Consider the following 21,411-nt stretch of genomic DNA (forward strand, 5'->3'; position numbering starts at 1 on the left):
TCAAACGATAATTTATGCTGTTCATTCAACCACTTCAAATATTGGTACAGCAGTGCAGGGTAGCCTTGATGACTAACGCGGTTTCACCAGTGCTCGCTCACAGTGGAGCGGGAAGAAGCTTAGGCGTGTCCAGGTTAGGACTAGCGCCAATCACGCAATCGACGAGCCCGCCTTTGGGTCATGGTCTTGCTCGAAGACGAAATGACCTACTCCCCTTTTACTCCTGCAACCTCTTTGCACGTCATTTCAAGGACAGGGAACTTTCAGCGGGCCTGAGACGTTTCTTTTTATGCCAATATGTGATGTATTTCACTATGAAAAGATGTTGCGCTGTTGACGACATGACCTAGCAATGGGTTTGCCCCACCTGGCCGAAGAGAGTCGCAGGCTAATGAGACGAAATACAGAAAGCACCAAGATATTCAACAAACGCCAGCCATGAAACTGAGAAGCACTATTCGAAGACGAGCCTCACTCTACTCCTTGAGGAGCCTTCCATAGGCGGAGTAGTATGCACAACCGGGGACGTGGCTACGGCGACCAGTCTTTTCATCAAAAATGTGGCAGCCTTGCTTTGCTACATTTGGAGGTGTATAGACTGGACCGAGAGGAGCCTCTGTTAGCAAACCGACGACAAGTGTTTACGGAGTCGAGAGGGAAACTCACGGTGAAGGGAGACGGCGAAGTCGCTTCCCCTGTTGGAAACGCGGTGCAGGCCGAGCTCGTCGGCCATGTACGCGACTTGGTTTTCTTTATACGTCTTTTCTGAGATGACCTTCATGGGGCCGCTGGGCTCTCCCTCTTGGGGGAACTCGTAGCGAGTCTCGGTCAGATTGCCCTTGAGAATCTTCATGAGACAGTGGGCATTGCCGTGGTCATGGATGGGACTGCCCTTACCGGGCGACCAGACGAGCACAAGCTGATACGGAGTCGTGTTAGTGCTGGCGAAGGGAGGCTAGACTCGAGCAGTGATAGCCCAGACCAGATGGGAGAGGAACGACATACCAAGTTGCTCTTGCCGTTGCCCTCGTCGACGAGGTTTCTGGTGTAGCCTCTGCTGGCATCACCAAAGGCGTATTTTGACCAGTTTCTATCACGGGCATCATACAGCTTCATGAGACGAGTGAGGAATGTAACATCGATATCGTCCGAAGTCAAACCCGAGCATGGGCCCAGAGCCGACTTGAGGGCGAGGACGAGTTCCTCGAAGAGGTCTTCGTCGAAGCGCATGGAGTTGGGAACAAAGATGGAGTCGAGCGGCAGAGCGCTGGGAAGAACGTTGAGAGCCATGATGGCAGAATGGAAGAAATGTTACGTGGGTATGTGTTGTTGTGTTGCTAATCTTAGGAGAGCGCAGTGCGAGGGATTCAAACGATGCTTTGCGAGATGGACGGTTTTACGCAAAATCAAAATGACGCTGGGCGATACTGGGCGGCGGTCACCTGAGGAGGGGGAGGCTACATGCTCTTACCTCACTTTACGGGCGATAGTAAGACCGCACTGTGGACGGTGGGGCAACGAGGCCATGCGAGGACCATTGTGACACGAATCAACCCCCGACGACTTTTGCCGGCTATCGGCGACGAAAGAACTCAGCCCATCGAGTGGCCAACGTGGCCTGGGACTTTCTTGCTCGGGGTTTCCTACTGCGCCGGACCTTTATTTTTTGGCGCAAAGTTTTCTCTGCTTGACTGGACAGAGGCAAACAAACCAAAATGGCAGCGGGCTCGGACCTGACTAGAGGGATTTCTGGTTGGTTATTGGTATGGGGGCCAAGGACCCGAAAAGTGGATGACTGCATCCCGGTTTTTAGCGGCTATCGGTGCAAGAACGCTGATGGGCGTACAGCGGACGAAAGAGTCGGAAAATGGACAGAATTGCGCGTAGATTCATGTAGAAATGCCGTCGAGGCGATCTGAATAAGACTGAAACCAATATCACAACCGTTTTATACGTGAAGATGTAGATATAGAGAGGACTCCTCGGTCGGGGTTTGGCGGATGGAACAAAGTGGAGCAACGAAACCTGGCCGTCCAGAAGACGAAGCAGGCACGGTGTTGGCGCACTGTGCGATGCCGGCGTAGGGTCCACAGACGTCACATTGTGTGGCTGGCTGTGTGCTCAGAGAGCGCAGCGAGGCTTGCATATCTTGCTCATATCGAGTTACTGTAGGGAGCAAAACAAAGTGTGGCTGGCTGAGCCGTTGCTGACCGCAATGCTGCGTGCTGTACAACTTGCACGGAGAACCAGGGCATCTCACGGGCGGGCAACACGAGGTAAGGGACGGGGCATACACTAGGAATACGCGACACACAAGATTTCACGCTGTCGCGGATGCCGGCAGGCTTAGCACCGTAGGCATCGCATACCAGTCGTGTGGTTTTACCTGAGCACGGCCCTGCAGGAAATGATCGGGGAATGAATGTATGGAAGAGATTGTGCTCCTTGAGCCCCTGGTCCGAGATTACCGTTCGGGGTTACATCGGTCAGTCGGGTCTTGGTCGCGGAATTTCCCAGGACGTCATGGACGTCTTGCGGCTCTGCATCTACAAGTAGTGACGGATGAGTAGTTTGGCGTTTGTTTGCAACCAGTCTCGATCTGATAATGGAATGCCGCAGCAAGACAGACAGACATTGACAAGAGAAAAAAATGGAGCCGGTGCACGTCAAGCCAGTTGATCGGCGACTGCCCAGGGATTGAAAACGAGGGCCGACAGGCACAGTCCCCCGGTGGGTGGTGCTTTGTCAACTTACGTTACCCAACCATTTGGCATGAGTCGAACAAAATTTCGTGACATTTCAGAGAAACATGCCATCCGTCTAAATTTAGCTTTACGCCTAGGGCTGCCTGCGGCACTCGGCATCGAGCCTCCGATTTAGGGATGAGGGTAAAAATGCATCTCGTCCCATGCCTCTTTCCTGAACCAAGCTAACCGGCGACAACCCCAGAAAAAAAAAAAAAGAACAAGCCGCCACCAGCGAGCGTCCCCGCTGGAACTCGTCGGTGCCGATGGGCCGGCGCAAAGGAAAATGACGACACCAGGCGGCACTTGAAAAAAAAACAAGTTTGTTGCCAAGGAGCGTTCTTCTCTTCTCGAAATGTGCAATTTATAATATAGACTCTCTCTTCCTCGAGTTCCTGATCCCTTCTATTATCTGAAGCGACTGTTGTACATTCGTTGCACAACGCAACCATACGGCAACTTGCCCAGCCAAAAACCAACATGCCATCAACTCCCGCCACCGACGCCGCCGCCGCCGCCGCCAACAGCAGCGACAGCATCATCACCAAGAGAGCGTCGGCCTCGTCGGCGGCACCGCGGCAGCAGCAGCCCGCGCTGGGGCATGGCACCTGCGCGAATGAAGCTCTGCAGAAGCCCTGTAAGAACAGCCGGGGCTGGCGCAAGATTGTCCGCAACTTTACGCCGTCGTGAGTTGAACCAAGCAGCATCCGTCTCACAAAGTCACGCGTAAGCTGTGATACGGGGAGGGAGCTGGCATTCAATTTTTGAAAGGAACATGCATGGCTAATTCAAAACTCACAGATGGTTCGCCGTCAACATGGGCACGGGCATCGTCTCGATTCTCCTCCACAACCTGCCCTACAACGCCCAGTGGCTGCAGTACATTTCCTACATCATCTTTGCCCTCAACGTCGTCCTCTTCGTCACCTTTCTCGTCATCAGCATCCTCCGCTACGCGCTGTTCCCCGAGATCTGGAGCGCCATGATTGAGCACCCGGGCCAGTCGCTCTTCCTCGGCTGCTTTCCCATGGGCTTTGCCAGTAAGTACACACAACACGTTCCCGGGATCTTGTCACCCCCCCTCTACCCAACCACAAACCTGCTGACCGACAACACACAGCAATCATCAACATGATGATCTTTTGCTGCAGCCACTGGGGCAGCGGGCTCATCCACCTCGCCTGGGCCTTTTGGTGGATCGACGCGCTCCTCTCCATGGCCACGTGCATCACCATGCCCTTCATCGTCATGCACTGGCACAGGCCGGGCCTCGAAAACACCACGGCCGCGCTGCTCCTGCCCATCGTGCCCACCATCGTCGCCGCCGCCACCGGCGGCATCGTCGCCGAGGTGCTGCCCGACCCGGACCACGCCTTCACCACGCTCGTCGCCTCGTACGTCCTCTGGGGCATCGGCGAGGCCCTCTCCGCCTGCGTCCTCGCCCTCTACTTCCACCGCCTCACCGTCCACGACCTGCCCCCGCGCGACGTCATAGTCTCCGTCTTCCTGCCCGTCGGCCCCCTCGGCCAGGGCGGCTTCGGCATCCAGCAGCTCGGCAAGGTCGCCCTCAAGCGCCTCCCCGACACCACCGCCTTTGCCGCCGTCGGCCTCGACCCGTCCAAGGGCGCCGAGATCCTCTACGTCCTCGGCGTCTTCCTCGCCCTCGTCATGTGGGGGTTCGCCCTGCTCTGGGTCAGCTTCGCCCTCATCAGCCTCGCCACCACGGCCAGCTTCCCCTTCAACATGGGCTGGTGGGGCTTCACTTTCCCCCTCGGCGTCTGGGGCACCTGCACCTCGCTCATCGCCGTCAATCTGGACAGCGACTTTTTCAAGATTGCCACCATGATCATCTCGCTGACCGTGCTGCTGCTGTGGCTCATGGTCGGCGCGCGGACGCTGCAAATGGCCATTAGCGGTGACATGTTTGTGGCGCCTTGTCTCAAGACACTGCAAGAACAAGAGGTTGCGCCGGCCAGCCAGACCGAAACGGAAAAGTAGCGTGATTGTATCTTTGTTGTTTATTCATCATCGCATCGGCGTTGTCAATGCTGGTTCCTTCCATTTTGCGTTTACATTTATCCTAATACTGCATATACAGTCCGGGGTACATTACGATACAGCCGAACATGTAGATTTCAATTCCAAAAACCAACTTATTGGACTACACAAAGTTCTGATGCTTCTTCTGTGTTGTTGAATATATCGTCGTGTATTGAGTAGAAATTCACGTATGCTATGCAATCCCTTGCGTAGGGCTTTTCTGCCTCTTCACCATCTTGCATTTTTCTCCCAGAAAATTTCCACCGGCTTTTTTTTGATATCCTACATGGCACACCCTCGCCTATCTTAGCCATCGCGCATACGCCCAGCGAATCCTGGCCAAAGCCTTGGCTTGGAACCCGATGCCTTTGATGTTGGCCAGGTCATCTAAATCTTCTAGAAAGTCCTGCTGCATGCTTCTCGGGAGAAGCTTTGTCGTCAGGCTGCGTAGTACATGAAGCTCGCACAACAAAAGCCCGTGGTCTTTGTACGAGAGCATGTTGCTGTCTGTGGGGCTTGCGTCAGACAGGATGCGGTCAATATTGCGCAGGATGCGAATGGCCCGGCCGGCTGTGCCGCTGTGTTGTCGTCCGGAGCGACCACCAAGCATCGCTCGAAGGTAGCGGAAGACGCCAATCGAAACCAAAACGCCTGGCGTTAGCCCAACGAAGCCAAAAACAAGCTCCTGGCTCTTCAGCAGCGAGTCAATGCCCGTCATGGCCACTTCCAAGTCAACCTTTGTCTTTTGTACCTGGATCAGTAGTGAGCGCACAAGGTCTCCAGTAATGGCGCCGGACAATGGCTTTTTGAGATATGTTTCATAAGCACGTAGCACAGGGGTAACATCACCCTCGGCGACCTTGCGACGAATCTCGCTGATATGGGCGTCGGTCATTGCGGAGTCTGCAACGGCAAATTTTGGGTTATCTTGAGCAAATTCGACCACCATGCGTTCCAGGCTTTCCCGATCGGCTTTGAGACTGTCTCGACTCATAATGGCAATCTCACTGGTCTCGTCATGTCGAATCGTCTTGACAACCTTTTGCGTGGGCTCGACGACCCAGTTGAGCCAAAAGTCTCGCACCGTTGCGCCAAAGTCGGTAATCCATTCCACAATCTCAGCCTGACGGTTCACGAGAATGCGAAGAATCGTGCTTGAAGAGACCACGCCAATAACGGCGGGAATCCAGTACCGCACAACAGCGTGCGGCCGTCCGTTGACGATTGCTAGTTGATTCATAGTAGACACGTGCTGGGGAAGAACCTCGTCAAGAATATTCAATAGACGTCGTGCCAAGACTGACGACCTTCCTGGTGTGGCTGTGTCTTCGAGGTGCACAGACAGCTCGGCGTCTTCTTCCACACCAGCGAAAACCTTGTCCTCGAATTCGTGAACCCCCGTGTCCAGAGTTGATACTTCTTTCAGTACCATGTCGATGAGCGCAACACTGCGCTCGACGACGCCCTTGAGATGAGCACCCTGTAGTTGAACCTTGCCATCATTCGAACCAAACTGCAGGCCTTCGTCCATCAAAACACCGAGCCCACTCGCTGTGATTTCTCTTAGCTTCTCGAGCTCTACCTGCTTCTTTCGAGCCTCAGTCCGACAGTATGCGACTGGCGAGAGAACCTTGCGCTGCACATTGGCCAGTGAGCGTTCAACGATACTCTCGCGTACGATGCCGTAGAACTTGCGCCATTGCTGCGTCACTCCAGATCCGGCTTGCACGAGATCTGATGAGGCGTCTCTCACATCAAACGAGTTAAGACGTGTCTTGCTAGCAGAGTAGACTTCCTGTGTCCATGCCCATAGCCGTAAAGGTGAAGTCTGAACTGTGTAGAGGCTGCTGTACGTGTGAGAATTGAGAACCTCGGACCAATACCAAATATCATCACTCAGAGGAATGATGCGATCTAGAAGGGTATTGAGAATGGAGCCATAGACTTGGACGGTGGCTTTTGTCACAAGTAGCCATTCTACTTCGTTTTCATAGTAGCTTTTAGCTTCGACGGCTGGAAGACTGGTAGTTCCGTCGGCGTGACACGTCAGAATGTCAGATTGAATCAAGACGGAGCGAATGGAGTCAAGGGGGATAAGGGGCTGAGATGAGGAAGTGCTGCTCAAAGACTGGACAAGGCGCAGGAGCTGATCAATCCTTGGTGAGCTCAGAGCTTGAGCAGCGATGGTTTTTTGATGTTCAGATTCTGAGATTGCGTCACCTGGTGTCAGGTCGGCCAGAACGGGCAGCCGGTCCAGGTATGCGTCGAGACGACGGACTTGGCTGTATAGTGATGGTTAGATGCAAATCAATGAGAAAGTGGACGAGGTCTCGAGTTGACGTACTCACTGACGAGCGTCATGGCAGCTGATGAGGCCCGCCGCGGTCGCTGTCGGCCACTCGGCGAGTTTCCAAAGTGCACTCAATTGAGCATCAATGTCGGTCTGCAGCGGAATGGTGGGGAGGTGCAGCGGGTTGTGTTATGGCTGAATCATGCCATCTGGTGTTTATCGGAAGATTGATAGCCGGACTGGCGTCACGAATGTGATGTTGAACTGTGGCTAGACTGTGACTAGCGGGCGTGGCGAGTGGGGCTTGGACTCGCGTACTCGAGTTCGCTGAAACCGAAAACGAATATTTGATCGTTCAGGTACCACCAGTACCTACTTAGGCGCTTGCGTGCTGGGCCGCCTGGCGGAATTGAAGAAATGGCCGGAAAAGCACCACAAGACCACAGTGACGAGACTGTGGCCTGATCCATTGCAGTAAATCTATCGATCACACTGCTCCTCCCGACCAACCCAGTAACCCAGTAATTATAATGTTTGGCACCTCCATGGCTCATCTGGCGCATTCATCTGGTTAGCAGCCTGTGTTCTCGGAGCCCTGCACGGGAGCCGGAAGCGCATTTTTTGGAGTGGGGTCATATCTGCGCGGTACCTGCTTCTACACCAGAAAAGTGTGAACAGCGAGGTACTCGCCACACAGGAGATTGCGCCACCGAGCCTGCCAGCGCCAGGCACCGCCTATCTCCTGACTAGGTAGGCAGGGATGGCCGCTGTAATGTTGAGGGGAAAGAAAAAGTTGATGGATAAAATCTCCATGCATCCCCCCACAGTGCGGCCCCTAATTATCTTCCCTATCTCAAGTTGCCGTCGACCTGGGCACTCGTTCTTTTCCCTTTCTTCATCATCTCGGGTCGCAATCCCTTTTTTTTTCATTCTTTCGCGGTGTGCAACTATTTCAAAAGACGCGCTCATCATGGACGTGGTGTGAGTACATTCCCCTCGTCGCCGATTTTGTCCATCGCGCCATTACCATGGACCGCAAACTAACCTGGAGTTCCAGCAACGCCACCATCCATGCTGCCAACCAGACGCTGGACTATTCCACGGTCCTGCAGGAGGTTAGCAAGCACAGCATTCATCTCAACTACTTTGAGCGCCTCTGGGCCGTAAGTCCAACTCGAATCCTCACGGTCCGTCACCGCTTCGTCGCTAACCACACAATCGCAGGCCTGGTACCTATGGATGCAGAACGACACCCTCGCGACCGGAATCCTCGCCTTCGTCATGCATGAAGCCGTCTACTTTGGCCGCTGCATTCCTTACCTGCTGCTCGACAAGATCTCCTACTTTCACAAGTACAAGATCCAGGCACAGAAAATTCCGACTCTGAAGGAGCAGTGGGATTGCGCCGCCATCGTCCTAATCAGCCACTTCACGGCCGAACTCCCCCAGATCTGGTTCTTCCACCCCATCGCCACCTACTTTGGCATTGACTACGGCACGCCTTTCCCTTCGCTGGTCACCATGGCCTGGCAGATTGCCATCCTCTTCGTCATGGAGGATACCTGGCACTACTGGTTCCACCGTGCGCTGCACTATGGTCCTCTGTACAAGGCCATCCACAAGATGCACCACACCTACTCTGCTCCTTTTGGTCTTGCCGCCGAGTATGCTTCCCCCATTGAGACGATGCTGCTCGGTCTCGGCACTGTCGGATCTCCAATTCTCCTCCTCGGCGTCACTGGCCACCTGCATCTGATTACCATGTACACATGGATCGTCCTTCGTCTGTTCCAGGCCATCGACGCCCACAGCGGCTACGACTTCCCGTGGAGCCTGCGCCATTTCCTCCCTGTCTGGGCTGGCGCCGACCACCATGATGTTCACCACGAAAAGTTCATTGGCAACTATGCCTCTTCTTTCCGCTGGTGGGACTACTTCCTGGATACCGAGGCTGGTGCCGAGGCTCACAAGAAGCGCCGTGAGAAGAAGCTCGCTGCTATCCGTGCCAAGAAGCAAAACTAAACCTGGACGCGAATTCGGAATGGCGACTTGGAGGTGGAAACTCACGAAAACATGGCATATTCTTGAGACAAGAGAACAATAGAACGAACGATATAAACAATAAAAGGCCTTTTGAGCCTGACGATAGGCGGAAAGGTTCATCATTCATGGCGTTGGGAATCGACAACTGAGTATGGGGAGTGGTGTTGCTTTTACCTTTTTTGTATATATACTACCCGCGCCCTTATGGGAAAACGATTAGACCGTTACTTAATAATACTCTGCGTCGCTCGTTGATTATAAAACTTGATCCATTCTAAAATCTATGATCTATGTGTTGAAGATGAAGTGGTAAAGATGAGGCCAATTATTATATATGTTGAAGTCGCAGGGTACCCTGTCCCGATAGATGTTGTCAATTACTTTTTGGGTGCGCAGCAGTCTCCAGTCGAAGCAGCAGCCGTGTCAGCCAGGCTGCCGAGGCCACAGCTCGTCTGGTCAGCCTCGACCTCGCCAAAGTGCTGGGCCAGAAAGTCGCAGGTAACGGCCATGTCCAGATCCTGGATCGACAAACCCTTGGGGCTGTGCGTCGTCCAGCGGATGAATGTGGTGTTGTATACCTATGAATGTGAGCCAAGGACCAAGATGTAAGAAGCAAACGAGCATGGGGCTCTCACATTGGACCACTCCGGGTGATGCTTGTTCTTCTTGGCCTCTGCAGCGACGGCATTCATAAACTCCTGTAAGAGGTAAGCAAGGCACGACAACCCGGCTGAAGATTGATGGTCAGGACAAATACATACCCAGGTCTTATTAAAGGTGGCAAATTTGAAGCTGCGCTCAATACCGTAGCCATCCGCCGTCAGCGTCCACCGGCCGCCGGCCTCGGGTGTGACGAGCGGCCGGAGCGCCTCGGTGGCGGCGTTCTTGTCCGTGCCGGCCGCAAAGGACGGCGGCATGGGCATGGTCGAGAAGCTGCCGACGGCGCCGAAAAAGGGCGACGCGTTGGCGACCTCGGAGGGCATGGCGGCGGCGGCGGCGGCGACTGTGGTAGGTCTTGTAGCGGTGCTTGTGGTGAGAGCAGTCGTTGCGGCTCTTGCGGTCCTCAGTATGCGATGATGGTGATGGCGCGCAACGGTTCGCAGCATTACGGAGCAGCAGAACTGCTGTTTGATATTTGATGCGGAGGAGAGCTGTGTAATTATGCAAGCAAAGCTTGTGACTGTGAGGGTCAGGCTATATATGATCTTTCGTTTTTTCAACCTTGCATGGCCGAAAGTGGTCTTATGCGGCACAGGACAAGCAGGAAAAAAAAAAGTTTTGACAGTTTTGCCCGATTCAGCGGTGGCGTCCCCTGCCAAGCAGCGTTAGGTGGGCGGCGGCGGCCGATGACAGAAGGTAGGTGCATGGGAAACAGGACGATGGCTTGTCTTTGACTATACTTGCAAGCAACGAATTTTGGCAAAATAGATTGAATGAAGATTTAGCACAAAGCTGTTTTTTCCTAACCATTAACTTTATCCTCAGGCTTAGGGTAACAAGTGGGTGGCTGCTGTGCGAGCTGACGGCGTGTAAGTGAATGCCAGCTGTATAGTGCAAACCTGTAGATTCCAGCACAGCTACCCGAAAGAACATCGACAAAGTGTTGGAAAGATGAAAAGGACAACAACGGATACGAGATGAATCGGCGGGGCTGAAGCCACACACACTGTTTATAGACTCTTCGATATTGGGAGAGGGCTTCAGCTAGTCAATGTCGCTACGACTCTTGGCTAGCGACTTGAAGTGTACACGAGTATATCCTGCCAGTCAGAAAATCAGCAGCAAGGGCCAATCTGTCTTGGGAGCTGCGTAGAGACCAGCACCGAAAGTGCTCCGAGCGGGCGACTACAAGGAGGTCTAGCCAAGGAAAGGCTACAGCAGACGTATTCCCGGGCTGTTGCATGCAAGATGGCTCTGAGATCCTATTCGCATACCACAGAATGGGCAAGTCTGAGCGTACCTGCAGATGATGGAGTTAAGACATTGGGGCATGCTAGTATTACACGGTCAAGTGTGGTACAGAGCGGCTCTACGGTGCTCGGATGGACAATGAACAAGCGTTGCGCAGACAGTGCAACCATGACTACGTACTGTCGCACACCAGCCAAAATCGACCGCTACTATAAATTCCTCTGTCTTCTTCTTTTCTTTCTTCTTCTTCGTAGCATTTGGCAGGATTTATGCCGCGGCTGGGCAGCACGCAAAAGGCAGACGAAACTGGGCCATGCCGCCTTATGCCGTGGCGCCCCAGCACTGCAGCCGTCACCACGGCGGTGCGGACACAAGGTAAGAGCAGCCACGGCGCTAGTCCGTAAGCGTTCGCGGCCTGCCACCAACCAGCAAGGTACCTCGACGGCCCACGAAGCTCACACCAAGATCAAAGTACCTTTTTGCCTTCCGCTAACACCGAGCGAGCCTTTTGCAACGCGTCTGCTGCCCGCCCGTACCAAAAGGCTGCACAAGAGGAGGGGTTTTGCGAGGACGGAAAAACAAGGAGCGAGCGAGGCTAGAAGACGACGGAAAAGGGTTCAGCCTTTCCGCCACTCCCTTTTTTTCTCCCCCTTTTGCCAGTTTGCATCTTCTGATTTTCGCTCGCCAGACATTCCCGGCTTGCTTTGTCATCCTGGTTACATAACAACCATCGCAGGCCCTTCGCTCCATTCTTTTCATCACGTCAGCAGAACGGTCCAGCAAGGGAAACAAGACAGAAGGGTAAGCAGTCTGCGCGCCTCAGCCTTGGCCGCCCGCCGCTCGCAGCATCATTGCTGAGTCAGGATCGATAGCATCTTCAACACCAACCCTCTCTCGCCATGTCGTCCAACGGCGCAAGCAACCAAGGTCAGTAGATTTATTCTTCATTTTACTCCCATTTGTCTCTTTGCAACTTGCCGCTTTTGCGCTGCTCTCACTGCTGCTATTTACTTGCTCCCGCGTGGCTTCTTCTCCTCACGCAGCTCCGCCCTCCCCGCGGCATCGCATCTTGTATGAGAGCCACTGCACCCTGTCTATGCGGCTGCGAATTTGCACATAATTCATACACAGTTTGGCGCGCAAGATAGTGAATCTTCGTGCTTCAACTTTGCGAAAACCTTGCCTTGTCTGCCCGTCGTGTGCGCAATTGCGCCGCTTCCGCCTCGTATTGCTCAACCCCGAGTACTAACATGCTTTCACCGCCAACAGAGCAGCACCTGCGTGCCCAACTTGAGCTTTTACAAAATCACGAAGCTGAGCAGTCTCCCGGCTCGCCCAGCTCCGGAAACCGCGACTCCCGTGACGCATCCGCGCGGCCCTCCAACGGCTACGACGACCTGCACTTTTCCTCCGCCCAGGACACGGCCGCCCGCGCACTCGCCACCAAGAGCGACGCCGACTCGCACATTCACCCCGATCTTCGCGCCGCGCATGAGCAGCAATCCCCCACGGGCTCCATGATGCAGCTATCCCACCAGGACCACCATAGCCACAGCCCCGTGTCGTCGGGCGGCCACCAGCAAGGTGCCCCGTTGGCACCAGCAGGCGGCGACCCCATGGCCATCGACCCTTCTGATGGCCGCAAGACCAACAAGAGAGAATTATCACAGTCGAAGCGCGCGGCGCAAAACAGAGCTGCTCAGGTAAGCACACTTTCCCGCCCGGCACAAACACGCCCACTGGCACATCAACTAACACGCCTGGAACTGCAGCGCGCATTCCGTCAGCGCAAGGAGGGCTACATCAAGAAGCTCGAGCAGCAGGTCCGCGAGTACACCGACATGGAAACGACCATTAAGCAGTACCAGTCCGAGAACTACGCCCTGCGTGAGTACGTCATCCAGCTGCAGTCGCGGCTGCTCGAGACCGTTGGCGAGTTCCCCCCGCCCCCGCCTAACGTCAACCTCAACCACGCGGCGACGGCGCCGCCGAGCCAGCCGCTGCCTGCAGCTGCCGCGGCCACCGAGGCCCAACAACAACAACCAGAGAGTACTACCGTCGGCACGCCGCTCGAGGCCGTCGCCCAGGCCGTCGCCGGCCTCGCGGCGCAGGAGCAGCTATCGTCGGAGCAGCGCTCACAGTACACGTCCGGCACCTTCAAGGCCGACTCGCACGACCAGGACACGCGGTCGGCGGATGAGATTAACCGGCATCTCAATTCGGAAGAGGGAACGACGGCATAGAATTGACGCTTTTTCTTTTTCCCTGACAAAACTTGTGAAAATTTCCCGCGTCGTGCTTTTGCATCGATGTAAACACCCGACGTTTTTCGTTTTTTATACTCCCTTGCTTTTCTTCATTATTTTTCATCTGCCATTTGCGAGGCGTTTCCGGTACGCGAGAGCTCTCACGACTCCTTTTTCATCTTATCGTTGGTGGCGTTTTCTTGTTTGGTTTTCTGTGCCTTTTTTTTGGCGTGTTTGTTACCACGGGGAATGAGGGATGGCGGAAGCCAGGTTTAACTGTTATCTATAGGCGATGAATGGCATTTTAGACGTTTTTTTTTTGCTCGAAAGGGCGGTTTCTTTGAAAGCATAAAGACATTCTTCTTCTTCTTCTTCTTCTTTGGCATGCCACTGACATTCGAGCGACTGCGTGGTCAATGACTCCTGGAAAAAAATGGATTAAAATCAAAACTTTGTAAAAAAAAAAGCAAGCTACCTAAATACCCATACATGTTCTTTTCTTCTCCGCAACGATACACCAAAACAGCGAAAAGGAACAAACGGGCGACTCCGACCTTGACCGATTCAAAACTCCCGCATCACAAGCCCATTCAAGCATACGAGTTGCCCATGTCGTGCTCCTGTTGTCACAAGTTAGCATGCATCCCTCGTAATGTGTTGGTTGACGCGGGGCAGAAGAGACGTACCTTGATGTAATCGGCGCCCTTTTCGAGATACTCCTCGCGCGAAATCTTGGCCTGCTTCCACGCCGGCGTGCCCGTCCAGCCGGCGGCGCCCTTCCAGGCGTCGAGCAGCGGATCCTGGGCGTGGCGCACGCGCAGGGGCGCGTCGGCGGGCAGCAGGGCGCGCAGGCCGTCACGCATGCGCTGGTCAAAGTTGCGGAACAGCGTGTTGCCGCCGGTGAGGAAGACGTCTTTCAGAAAGTCGTCGACGCTGGCGCCGAGCCCCGGCAGGCGCTGGTTGAGCACGTCGCCGGCAATGTCGACGACGCCCGACTGGTCGACGCCGGCAATGGACGGGCGGAAGACGACCTCGGGCACGCGTATGCGCTCGACGTTGAGGTGGATCTGGTTGAGCTCGGCCTGCGTGCCCTCAAACGGCCGCGGGCCGCGGGCAAAGGCGTGCAGCAGCGAGCGCGACCAGTCCGACTGCGCCTCTTGCGTGTGCTCGTAGGTGAACTCTGGGTCGTACTTGAGCAGCTCCTGCTCGAGCGTCTTGAGGCTCGAGTTGAGATCCTCCTCCTCGTGCTCGTCGTCGCTGTTGTCGCCGACGGTGATTTGACGGTACACGCCCCAGTCGTCGTCGTCGGCGCCAAAGTTGTCGTCGTCTCCACCGCGGCGGCGCTTCTTGGTCGGTGTGTCCGAGGCCAGGTTTGCGATGCTCTTCATGCGGATTTGCGAGGCCAGCGACTTGCGGTTGCCGAGATCCTGCTTGAGACGGTCGCGCTCTTTGATCTTGGCTAGAGCCTCCAGGCGAGCCTGGCGCTTCTCGTCCAGCCAGCTCTCCAGATCAGTATCGCGGCGTTCATTGTCGAGGCGCTCCTCTTCCTCGATGCGCGCCTTCTCGGCGTCCTTCTCGGCTTTAGCGCGGGCGCGGGCATCGTGGTTGGACTTGAGCAGTCGCTGTTGGCGCTTCTGCTTGAGTCGTGCCTCATCAAGCTGGTCGTCGGGAACGTCAAGCAGATCAAAGTTGGGCGCCTCTTCTTCCTCCTCGGGATCACCACCGACATCCTTGATTCTGGCTTTCCTGATGGTCTTATCCAGTTCCTTGATCATCTTTTCGAGCTGCGCTTCATCCTTGATCTCGTTGCTATCCAAAAGCCGTCTCGTCTCCTTCTTGGTCTCATTAGCGATTTGCTCCTGGAGGACTTTGTAGTATTCTAAATCCTGCTCCTTTTTCATCAGCCTTTCTAGGCGTAGCTTGGCAGCCTGCTCTTGTAAACGACGGCCGCTTTCCTTTTTGCGCTCCGCTATGCGCGCGAGCTCCTCCTCGGACTTCTGCACAATAACCTCCTCTGTGAAGGGGTACTGGATTACAACATCGCGATCTTCAAGGCCGGTCCAGTCCAGGTAGCCCTTGATTTCATTATCATACGAATCAGAAATGTAGCAATGATCCTGAAGCATATGCTCTGCCTGAGAAACATTGAGCTTGCCGGTAAACGCAGGGTATTTGAGACGAATCAGCTTGAGCAGATATTCGGAGGAATGATACCCTCCCCAATTTAGTCGTGTGGCTTGGCCAAGCATGGCCTTCGAGTTATAAACGGGTATAATGTGCGTAGAGGTGTAGGATGACGACACTACCAGTCCAGTCTTTCCTTGGTTGTGTCGGTATGAGAATAGGGAGTCGATGCCGTAGGCCAGCGATGGCGCGCCGTAGCATTCAAAGATGATTTCCGTCATTGCTACAAAAGTCAGCATCCCCTCACAGCGTCATAGGGAAGAAGGTGCACGTACATTTCCGCGAGTAGGGTAGATTGGCGACGGCCTCGGTCATGACAATTGGCACATCAATGCCGCCATCGGAGTCGTTCATGCCGAGTTTAAGGAAAATATAGTCCAGCACATGTTCCATGACGTCCCAGTTACTGACAATTCCTGTCCCTTGCTCGAAGGCGTTGCGTATGTGGCCCCTAGCAGTCGTATCGGCGAAACAGTCGGCGCCGGCAAAGGAGAAGGTCTTGCCGAGTTTGCGGTCGCGGTATTTGGCCATGATCGGAGGCATGCTGAAGCGAGGTGTATCTTCGAACGACCATCCAGCGCGGACGGAGGAGGATCCTGCAAAAGAGATTGTCAGTTGATGCAGAATGTAGGCCACTCCATGACCCGCGTTGCGCGCAGGGAGTCGTACCATTGTCAATGACGATCGCGGCGTTGCCATTTTGCTGAAGGGCCTTCTTGTGACCTTCGCTATCTGGAGCGATAAACTTATCGAAGCGCGTCTCCTTGACGTTGTAAATCTTGGGAGGCGGGTGCGCCTTTCTGTCAGACTGCGCCGCAGCTGCAGGCTGCTCGTTGGTGGCCGAGGGAGCCATGATCGGACTTGTCGAAGCTGAAGAGGCAGGTCACAGGAAATCAATGACCATGTTCGGGCGAAGCGGGTGATGAGGGGAGCGGCCGGTGGTGAGTTCTAAATGGTCGCCCTGTCAATGGATGTGGTGGTGGATGTTTTACGCAAGGTCGCAAGCTCGAAATCGCACCCGCAGGCCTGTTCAGCAGCCAGTGCGAGGCTGCAAGGCTGATGGTCCCTGGTGGGTCGAGTGACTGCTTGCGATCACGGCGCGTCACTGAGCGCGTGAAATGGGCGTGCCCAGCATAAGTGGGATGAAATGGAAATGATCAGGTTCATAGCATCAGTAGAGAGAAGCTTCGTGCGAGATTTACAAAGTGTTTATTCATGTTATCGTGATGTGGGCTAGCAAGCCAGGCTCTATCATGCCGCCGCCAGAGACCGCGTCGACTGCTTAAGACGGCGGCTTCAAATTATCCGTGGCTGGAGCCAAGTCAGCAATAGTAATGAGATAAAGAAGTCTAGCGGTTTTCTTACCTTCAAGATGAAATAATACGTTTGACTGGTAGTTTTTGAACATTTGCGCCACCAGCTCGACATTCATATTTTGTATGTTGATATCCTTGGTACACCATCAACATCGCATGTTTCTCGAAATGATACTTATTACACATACCTGAAGACTCTTATTCATTACAACAACAGCTTCATTCAGTTTTTCCTACATCAGTTAGCAAGGATTGCCCACAGGTGCTGGAGCCGGCGCATACCACGTTGTTGATTATACGGGACAGAAGGAGATTCTGTTGGTGCTCGTGCGGGCTCTCCTGGCTGGGGGTTAGCAATCTTATAGCAAATACGCAACTTAACAACAAACCATATTGACTAGTTTTTAATGAAAAAAGTCGGACATTCGAACTGAGTTGTGAAAGTTGACGGAAGAACTCGTGAGCCCAATCGTCCAGTAACATGGCAGTACGACGCGCGGTGAGCCGCGGCAGAACACCAACCGCCAGCAATCAGAGGGCGGCGAGCTTCACGGCAGCAGGCACTCCGAGCGATTCGTCACACCATTGCCGCATCGAAAGCGTCGGTGATCATAACAAGACAACCGCATTCAAACACTCTACACCGATCATAACCCCAAGTCGCAATGGCTGCGCCCACGGAAGCCCAGCTCGCCCATCAGCAGCTCATCGAGGAGCTCGACACCCACGCGATCCAGAAGACGTTTCGCAGCTCGACGTGGAAACCCAACCAGCGCCGCAACAAGAACCTGAAAGCCATTGTCGGCGACGCCTCTAAGAGGGAAGCCTCGGCGTTGGCGACCCCAGCCGATGGCAGCGGCGCCGCGACGCCCGCCCGCGACGACGGCCTCTCAACCAGCGGCACCTCGACACCCGCGACGACAGGCGGCAGCAGTGCGGCTCCCAACCTGGCGCAGGCATCCAGCAGCCTGTCGAAGCTCGTGCTGGAAAAGAGCCTCAAGCCGCCCGGAGGTGGCGTGATGGGAGGCGGCACCACCCCGGCGGCCACGTACACGAATATTGAGTCGGCGCCGTCGCTCGCGCACTCGAAGCGGTACTGCGACGTCACCGGCCTCCCGGCGCCATACTTTGACCCCAAAACGAGGATGCGCTACCACAACAAGGAGGTCTTTGCCCTGATCCGTTCGCTCCCGCAGAGCACGGCTGAGCTGTACCTCGAGGCCCGCGGTGCTCACACCATCCTGAAGTGATTGGCTTCAGTAAAGGGATGGAAACATACTGACGGCGCCGGTCTACGAAGGCTGCACACGGGCTTCTACGACCACAAAATTCTTTTTACACCTGCACCAACAGCACAACAAGACTGGATCTACGAGGTATATTCGACCAACAAAGTCAAGCCCCAACTATGCACCCGCAGCCTCTCGGCCGAGGGATGGCAGTCGACGCTCCGGCTTAATCGTGATCGTTTGCTCTCTGCCAGAAGATCGACACGTACCGAGGAGACATGGGAGGTTCTCTCAGTTGCCAGAGCTTGTAAAGAACTCGGCTGTCGAGGCATAGTAGATGTAATAACATGTTATAGGATAGATATGGCGTTGAAATTGACGAGACATTTTTGTCAGAGTATTGACTGTGTGCCCGGACGATGCTAAGCTTCGTGTCTTTTGCTAGGAAAATATATTGGAGCGGTCTGCGTAAAGACCTGTCCTGTGCCCCGTACCATAGGCAAGATAAAATCCGTCGACTGGAGAAGCAAGCATCGCCGTGCAACAATTGAGAAAATACTACACGCTTGCAGTTCAGGTTGCGAGCATGGAAAAGTGCACTATGCAACATGGAGTGAGTGCTGGGCGTGGGCTTGTTTGATGGAGGAAGAAAGTGGCCAAGGGCAAAAGCGCCGCCAGGGGAGAGTTCGGTGGCGTGGGCAGAGAAAAGGCGGAGCTCGCTCAAAATGCTCGCCGCCCTATCAGGCAAGGCAGGTGCCAGATGCTCGGCGCGAGAAGGGCAGCTTGGGCAGATGGCGTGGCCATAGGTATGCCCTTAAAGCGGCCCTCTGTCACAGGCCGAACGCGGGTCAACGCGCCCCTGCAGCATTTTGAGGCTGCTAAATTTAGGGACTCTCTGAACGCAATGGTGTCCTGGAAATTAAGCTCTCGATAACGCCTCTTGTCACTTTTTTGTCCCTTTTAAATTCTTGCCCAATTTCTCTTCCAGACACAAAACCACCTTTTTCTTCGGCTTCCTTTTCTCCTTTGGCTCTGTTTTTGCACTCTACGTCTTTCTGTCCAGACTTGAGCCGCAGCCATGTCTTCCATGTGGCTTTCAGATACGCAGAGTAGGTGTTGCGCTTCGCGTCCCCTGGCGGGGTGCTGCTGCTGCTGTCGCCACGACACAGCAGCCTCGGCTGACTGCCTGTGACGATCGTGGTCCTGAATGAAGGAGGCTAACCATGTCCACAGAAATTGGTGTTGTTTTCTGCTCGGGAGGTACGTTGTGCTCGCGGAGCGGCGCTGGCGCAAAAAGCTGGCGCCTTGCCCTTCCACCTCTCGCGTGCCCTGCTAACCTGTCTTCTAGGTGGCCTGTTTCTGATTGGAGGTGTGATGTTCTTCTTTGACCGCGCCATGTAAGATGTCCAGGATACCGTGAGCTGAACTGTACCATGCTAACAATAATCGCAGGCTCGCCATGGGAAATGTACGACAGCGCCCCCTTGCTGACCCCCCCTTCGAACACGAGTGACGAAAACCGAGTGCGAATGTATACTGACACCCAGGTTGCAGATTCTTTTCCTCATCGGCCTCACCATCATCATTGGCCCCCAAAAGACGCTCGCCTTCTTCGCGCGCAGGCAGAAGCTCAAGGGCACGGCAGCCTTTTTCGCGGGCCTCATCCTCATCCTCATCCGCTGGACGTTTATCGGCTTCCTGGTCGAGGGCTACGGCATCGTGATTCTCTTTGGCGACTTCCTCGGCACAATCGCAGGCTTTGCGCGCGGGATCCCCGTCGTCGGACCGTACATTGGCCTTGCCATCGATCGCTTGGGCATCGCCCGCACCAATGCTGAGCTCCCCGTATAGGTGTATCGAAATAGGCAGCCAAAGAGTCAAATGAGATCCGAACCGACATATTTCAGCTTCCATCTTTTCGATTCAATACCAAAAAGCGCTCCGAAACGCCCGTTACGACAGACCAGAGCGGACATTCTTAATAACTAATTTAATGGGAGGCGTCATGTGCAAAACAAATGAGCGATCTTGCAAGGAAAACGAGAAAACGAATGAAGACTAGCAACGGCGGCGGGTAAGATGAACAAGGAATCGGCGTTTTATAATATTGTAATACTCAACGGGATGCTACTGGGTGGCTTCCTGAAGAGCTAAAGTGCAACAATTTCCAAGCCAAATTTCCAAGCATACGAGAATCACGCTGTTACGCTATTCTACGGTGAATAGATAACATATTATTTGTGCGTTGGAAGCCATGACGACACGAAAAGTCGCCTTGTCAAGCCACGCGGAAGCTAAGATCCCAGATGCAACAGCGGATACTAAATCGTTTTGTTTATTATTCCCTCATGACACAGATGACTCGCTTCCCATGGTTGAAAATATGCACAAGTTTTGTGGCCTCATGACAAGACATGCTCTCCAGTCTGCGAAAGAACTGCCTAGCCGGCCACGAGCATCCCCGCTTGAGACTGTCCTTTAGGACGGAACTGACTTTCGCGTGAAGCATTTGCCCGTTCCACCAACTACCCGCCCAAATTACTTTTCTTCTTCACCGGTCCTAGTATATTTTAGTAGCCCTGGCCGATGAGGTAGTCGGCAAGGCCCTCGACGGTGGAGCTGGCGTTGCCAGCAATCTGGGCCTCGCCGTGCTGGCCGATGACAATAGCCTGCTTCGTCTTGGCAATGGCGACACCGTTGCGTCCCTGTGTGCGAGTAGCCAAGCTGTGGTTAGCTGCGACCTGTTTTGTCGGAGCCCCAGATATGACGTATGGGTGAGACGGAGTAGGGCATTAGGCAGATGCTTACAGATCGCGCGTAGATGCTTCGGTCTTCGGCTCTGGCCAAGACGTATCGCTCGCCGGCAATGAAGAGACCCTCGGCAAAGGCCTTGTCCTTGGCGGCGTTGTCACCGCTGACGATGGCGGAAATAGCCTTCATCTCCTCAGGCTTGATCTGTCCAGTCCCCCATAGTCGCGTTAGCCACCAAGCCCTCTGCTCAACTGAGCCCTTCTTTGGGGTTCGCCTCGTTTTACCTGGAGATCGGCGGAAGTGGCCCAGGCGCTGTCGCCAGCGGCACTGATGATGGCGCCCTTGGCGATGTGACCGGTGCCGACGAGGCTAGATTATCCCCATGTGCGTTAATATGGATTCATCGGCAGGCTCGGTCGGATCGTTTTCGCGCGTTGGTGCATGACCGCATGGGAAGCTCTTTGCAGAGTGATTTACCTGGTATCAATGTATGCTGCAGCGCGAGAGTTGCGTGTTGCGGTTAGCGATCTGGGACGTTGCTGCGGGCGGCGCCTCGCTCCCCTCTTCCGCGGCGGCGGGAGGGGCAGACAAAGAGCATCTTCGTTCAGGCGGTGGGGAGTTTACCTTGCCACGACATTGTGTGAGGGAGCGGTGCGG

The 21,411-nt window shown here is 54.6% G+C and overlaps 11 protein-coding genes across 11 annotated transcripts; 5 read left to right on the forward strand and 6 right to left on the reverse strand.

Annotated features, from left to right (window-relative positions):
• Positions 1–476: 476 nt before the first annotated feature.
• Positions 477–1,290, reverse strand: LMH87_006327 (uncharacterized protein; the record flags this gene model as incomplete). The annotated part of the gene is made up of 3 exons (XM_056204199.1): positions 477–598; positions 667–919; positions 1,006–1,290. The coding sequence occupies 3 exons, from the start codon at positions 1,288–1,290 to the stop codon at positions 477–479; spliced, it is 660 nt and encodes a 219-aa protein (XP_056059579.1).
• A 1,934-nt stretch (positions 1,291–3,224) lies between these two features.
• Positions 3,225–4,742, forward strand: LMH87_006328 (uncharacterized protein; the record flags this gene model as incomplete). The annotated part of the gene is made up of 3 exons (XM_056204200.1): positions 3,225–3,430; positions 3,546–3,784; positions 3,865–4,742. 3 exons carry the CDS (start codon positions 3,225–3,227, stop codon positions 4,740–4,742), a joined length of 1,323 nt encoding a protein of 440 aa, XP_056059580.1.
• A 343-nt stretch (positions 4,743–5,085) lies between these two features.
• On the reverse strand, positions 5,086–7,145 carry LMH87_006329 (uncharacterized protein; the record flags this gene model as incomplete). The annotated part of the gene is made up of 3 exons (XM_056204201.1): positions 5,086–5,475; positions 5,536–7,066; positions 7,129–7,145. 3 exons carry the CDS (start codon positions 7,143–7,145, stop codon positions 5,086–5,088), a joined length of 1,938 nt encoding a protein of 645 aa, XP_056059581.1.
• An 899-nt stretch (positions 7,146–8,044) lies between these two features.
• Positions 8,045–9,096, forward strand: LMH87_006330 (uncharacterized protein; the record flags this gene model as incomplete). The annotated part of the gene is made up of 3 exons (XM_056204202.1): positions 8,045–8,055; positions 8,132–8,237; positions 8,299–9,096. 3 exons carry the CDS (start codon positions 8,045–8,047, stop codon positions 9,094–9,096), a joined length of 915 nt encoding a protein of 304 aa, XP_056059582.1.
• Positions 9,097–9,494: 398 nt separating this feature from the next.
• On the reverse strand, positions 9,495–10,223 carry LMH87_006331 (uncharacterized protein; the record flags this gene model as incomplete). Its single annotated transcript, XM_056204203.1, has 3 exons — positions 9,495–9,695; positions 9,753–9,815; positions 9,879–10,223. The coding sequence occupies 3 exons, from the start codon at positions 10,221–10,223 to the stop codon at positions 9,495–9,497; spliced, it is 609 nt and encodes a 202-aa protein (XP_056059583.1).
• Positions 10,224–11,351: 1,128 nt separating this feature from the next.
• LMH87_006332 (uncharacterized protein) lies at positions 11,352–13,271 on the forward strand (the record flags this gene model as incomplete). Its single annotated transcript, XM_056204205.1, has 5 exons — positions 11,352–11,428; positions 11,799–11,829; positions 11,901–11,955; positions 12,298–12,731; positions 12,801–13,271. 5 exons carry the CDS (start codon positions 11,352–11,354, stop codon positions 13,269–13,271), a joined length of 1,068 nt encoding a protein of 355 aa, XP_056059584.1.
• Positions 13,272–13,864: 593 nt separating this feature from the next.
• Positions 13,865–16,311, reverse strand: LMH87_006333 (uncharacterized protein; the record flags this gene model as incomplete). The annotated part of the gene is made up of 4 exons (XM_056204206.1): positions 13,865–13,894; positions 13,961–15,681; positions 15,734–16,054; positions 16,128–16,311. 4 exons carry the CDS (start codon positions 16,309–16,311, stop codon positions 13,865–13,867), a joined length of 2,256 nt encoding a protein of 751 aa, XP_056059585.1.
• A 429-nt stretch (positions 16,312–16,740) lies between these two features.
• LMH87_006334 (uncharacterized protein) lies at positions 16,741–17,166 on the reverse strand (the record flags this gene model as incomplete). Its single annotated transcript, XM_056204207.1, has 5 exons — positions 16,741–16,769; positions 16,824–16,908; positions 16,963–17,007; positions 17,057–17,113; positions 17,164–17,166. 5 exons carry the CDS (start codon positions 17,164–17,166, stop codon positions 16,741–16,743), a joined length of 219 nt encoding a protein of 72 aa, XP_056059586.1.
• Positions 17,167–17,439: 273 nt separating this feature from the next.
• On the forward strand, positions 17,440–18,024 carry LMH87_006335 (uncharacterized protein; the record flags this gene model as incomplete). Its single annotated transcript, XM_056204208.1, has 1 exon — positions 17,440–18,024. One exon carries the CDS (start codon positions 17,440–17,442, stop codon positions 18,022–18,024), a length of 585 nt encoding a protein of 194 aa, XP_056059587.1.
• Positions 18,025–19,081: 1,057 nt separating this feature from the next.
• Positions 19,082–19,854, forward strand: LMH87_006336 (uncharacterized protein; the record flags this gene model as incomplete). Its single annotated transcript, XM_056204209.1, has 5 exons — positions 19,082–19,112; positions 19,237–19,263; positions 19,352–19,400; positions 19,456–19,471; positions 19,558–19,854. The coding sequence occupies 5 exons, from the start codon at positions 19,082–19,084 to the stop codon at positions 19,852–19,854; spliced, it is 420 nt and encodes a 139-aa protein (XP_056059588.1).
• Positions 19,855–20,573: 719 nt separating this feature from the next.
• Positions 20,574–21,391, reverse strand: LMH87_006337 (uncharacterized protein; the record flags this gene model as incomplete). The annotated part of the gene is made up of 5 exons (XM_056204210.1): positions 20,574–20,708; positions 20,812–20,958; positions 21,039–21,123; positions 21,232–21,247; positions 21,379–21,391. 5 exons carry the CDS (start codon positions 21,389–21,391, stop codon positions 20,574–20,576), a joined length of 396 nt encoding a protein of 131 aa, XP_056059589.1.
• Positions 21,392–21,411: the final 20 nt, after the last annotated feature.

Source organism: Akanthomyces muscarius, chromosome 1 (genome assembly GCF_028009165.1).
Source record: "Akanthomyces muscarius strain Ve6 chromosome 1, whole genome shotgun sequence".
NCBI classification, from domain to species: domain Eukaryota; kingdom Fungi; phylum Ascomycota; class Sordariomycetes; order Hypocreales; family Cordycipitaceae; genus Akanthomyces; species Akanthomyces muscarius.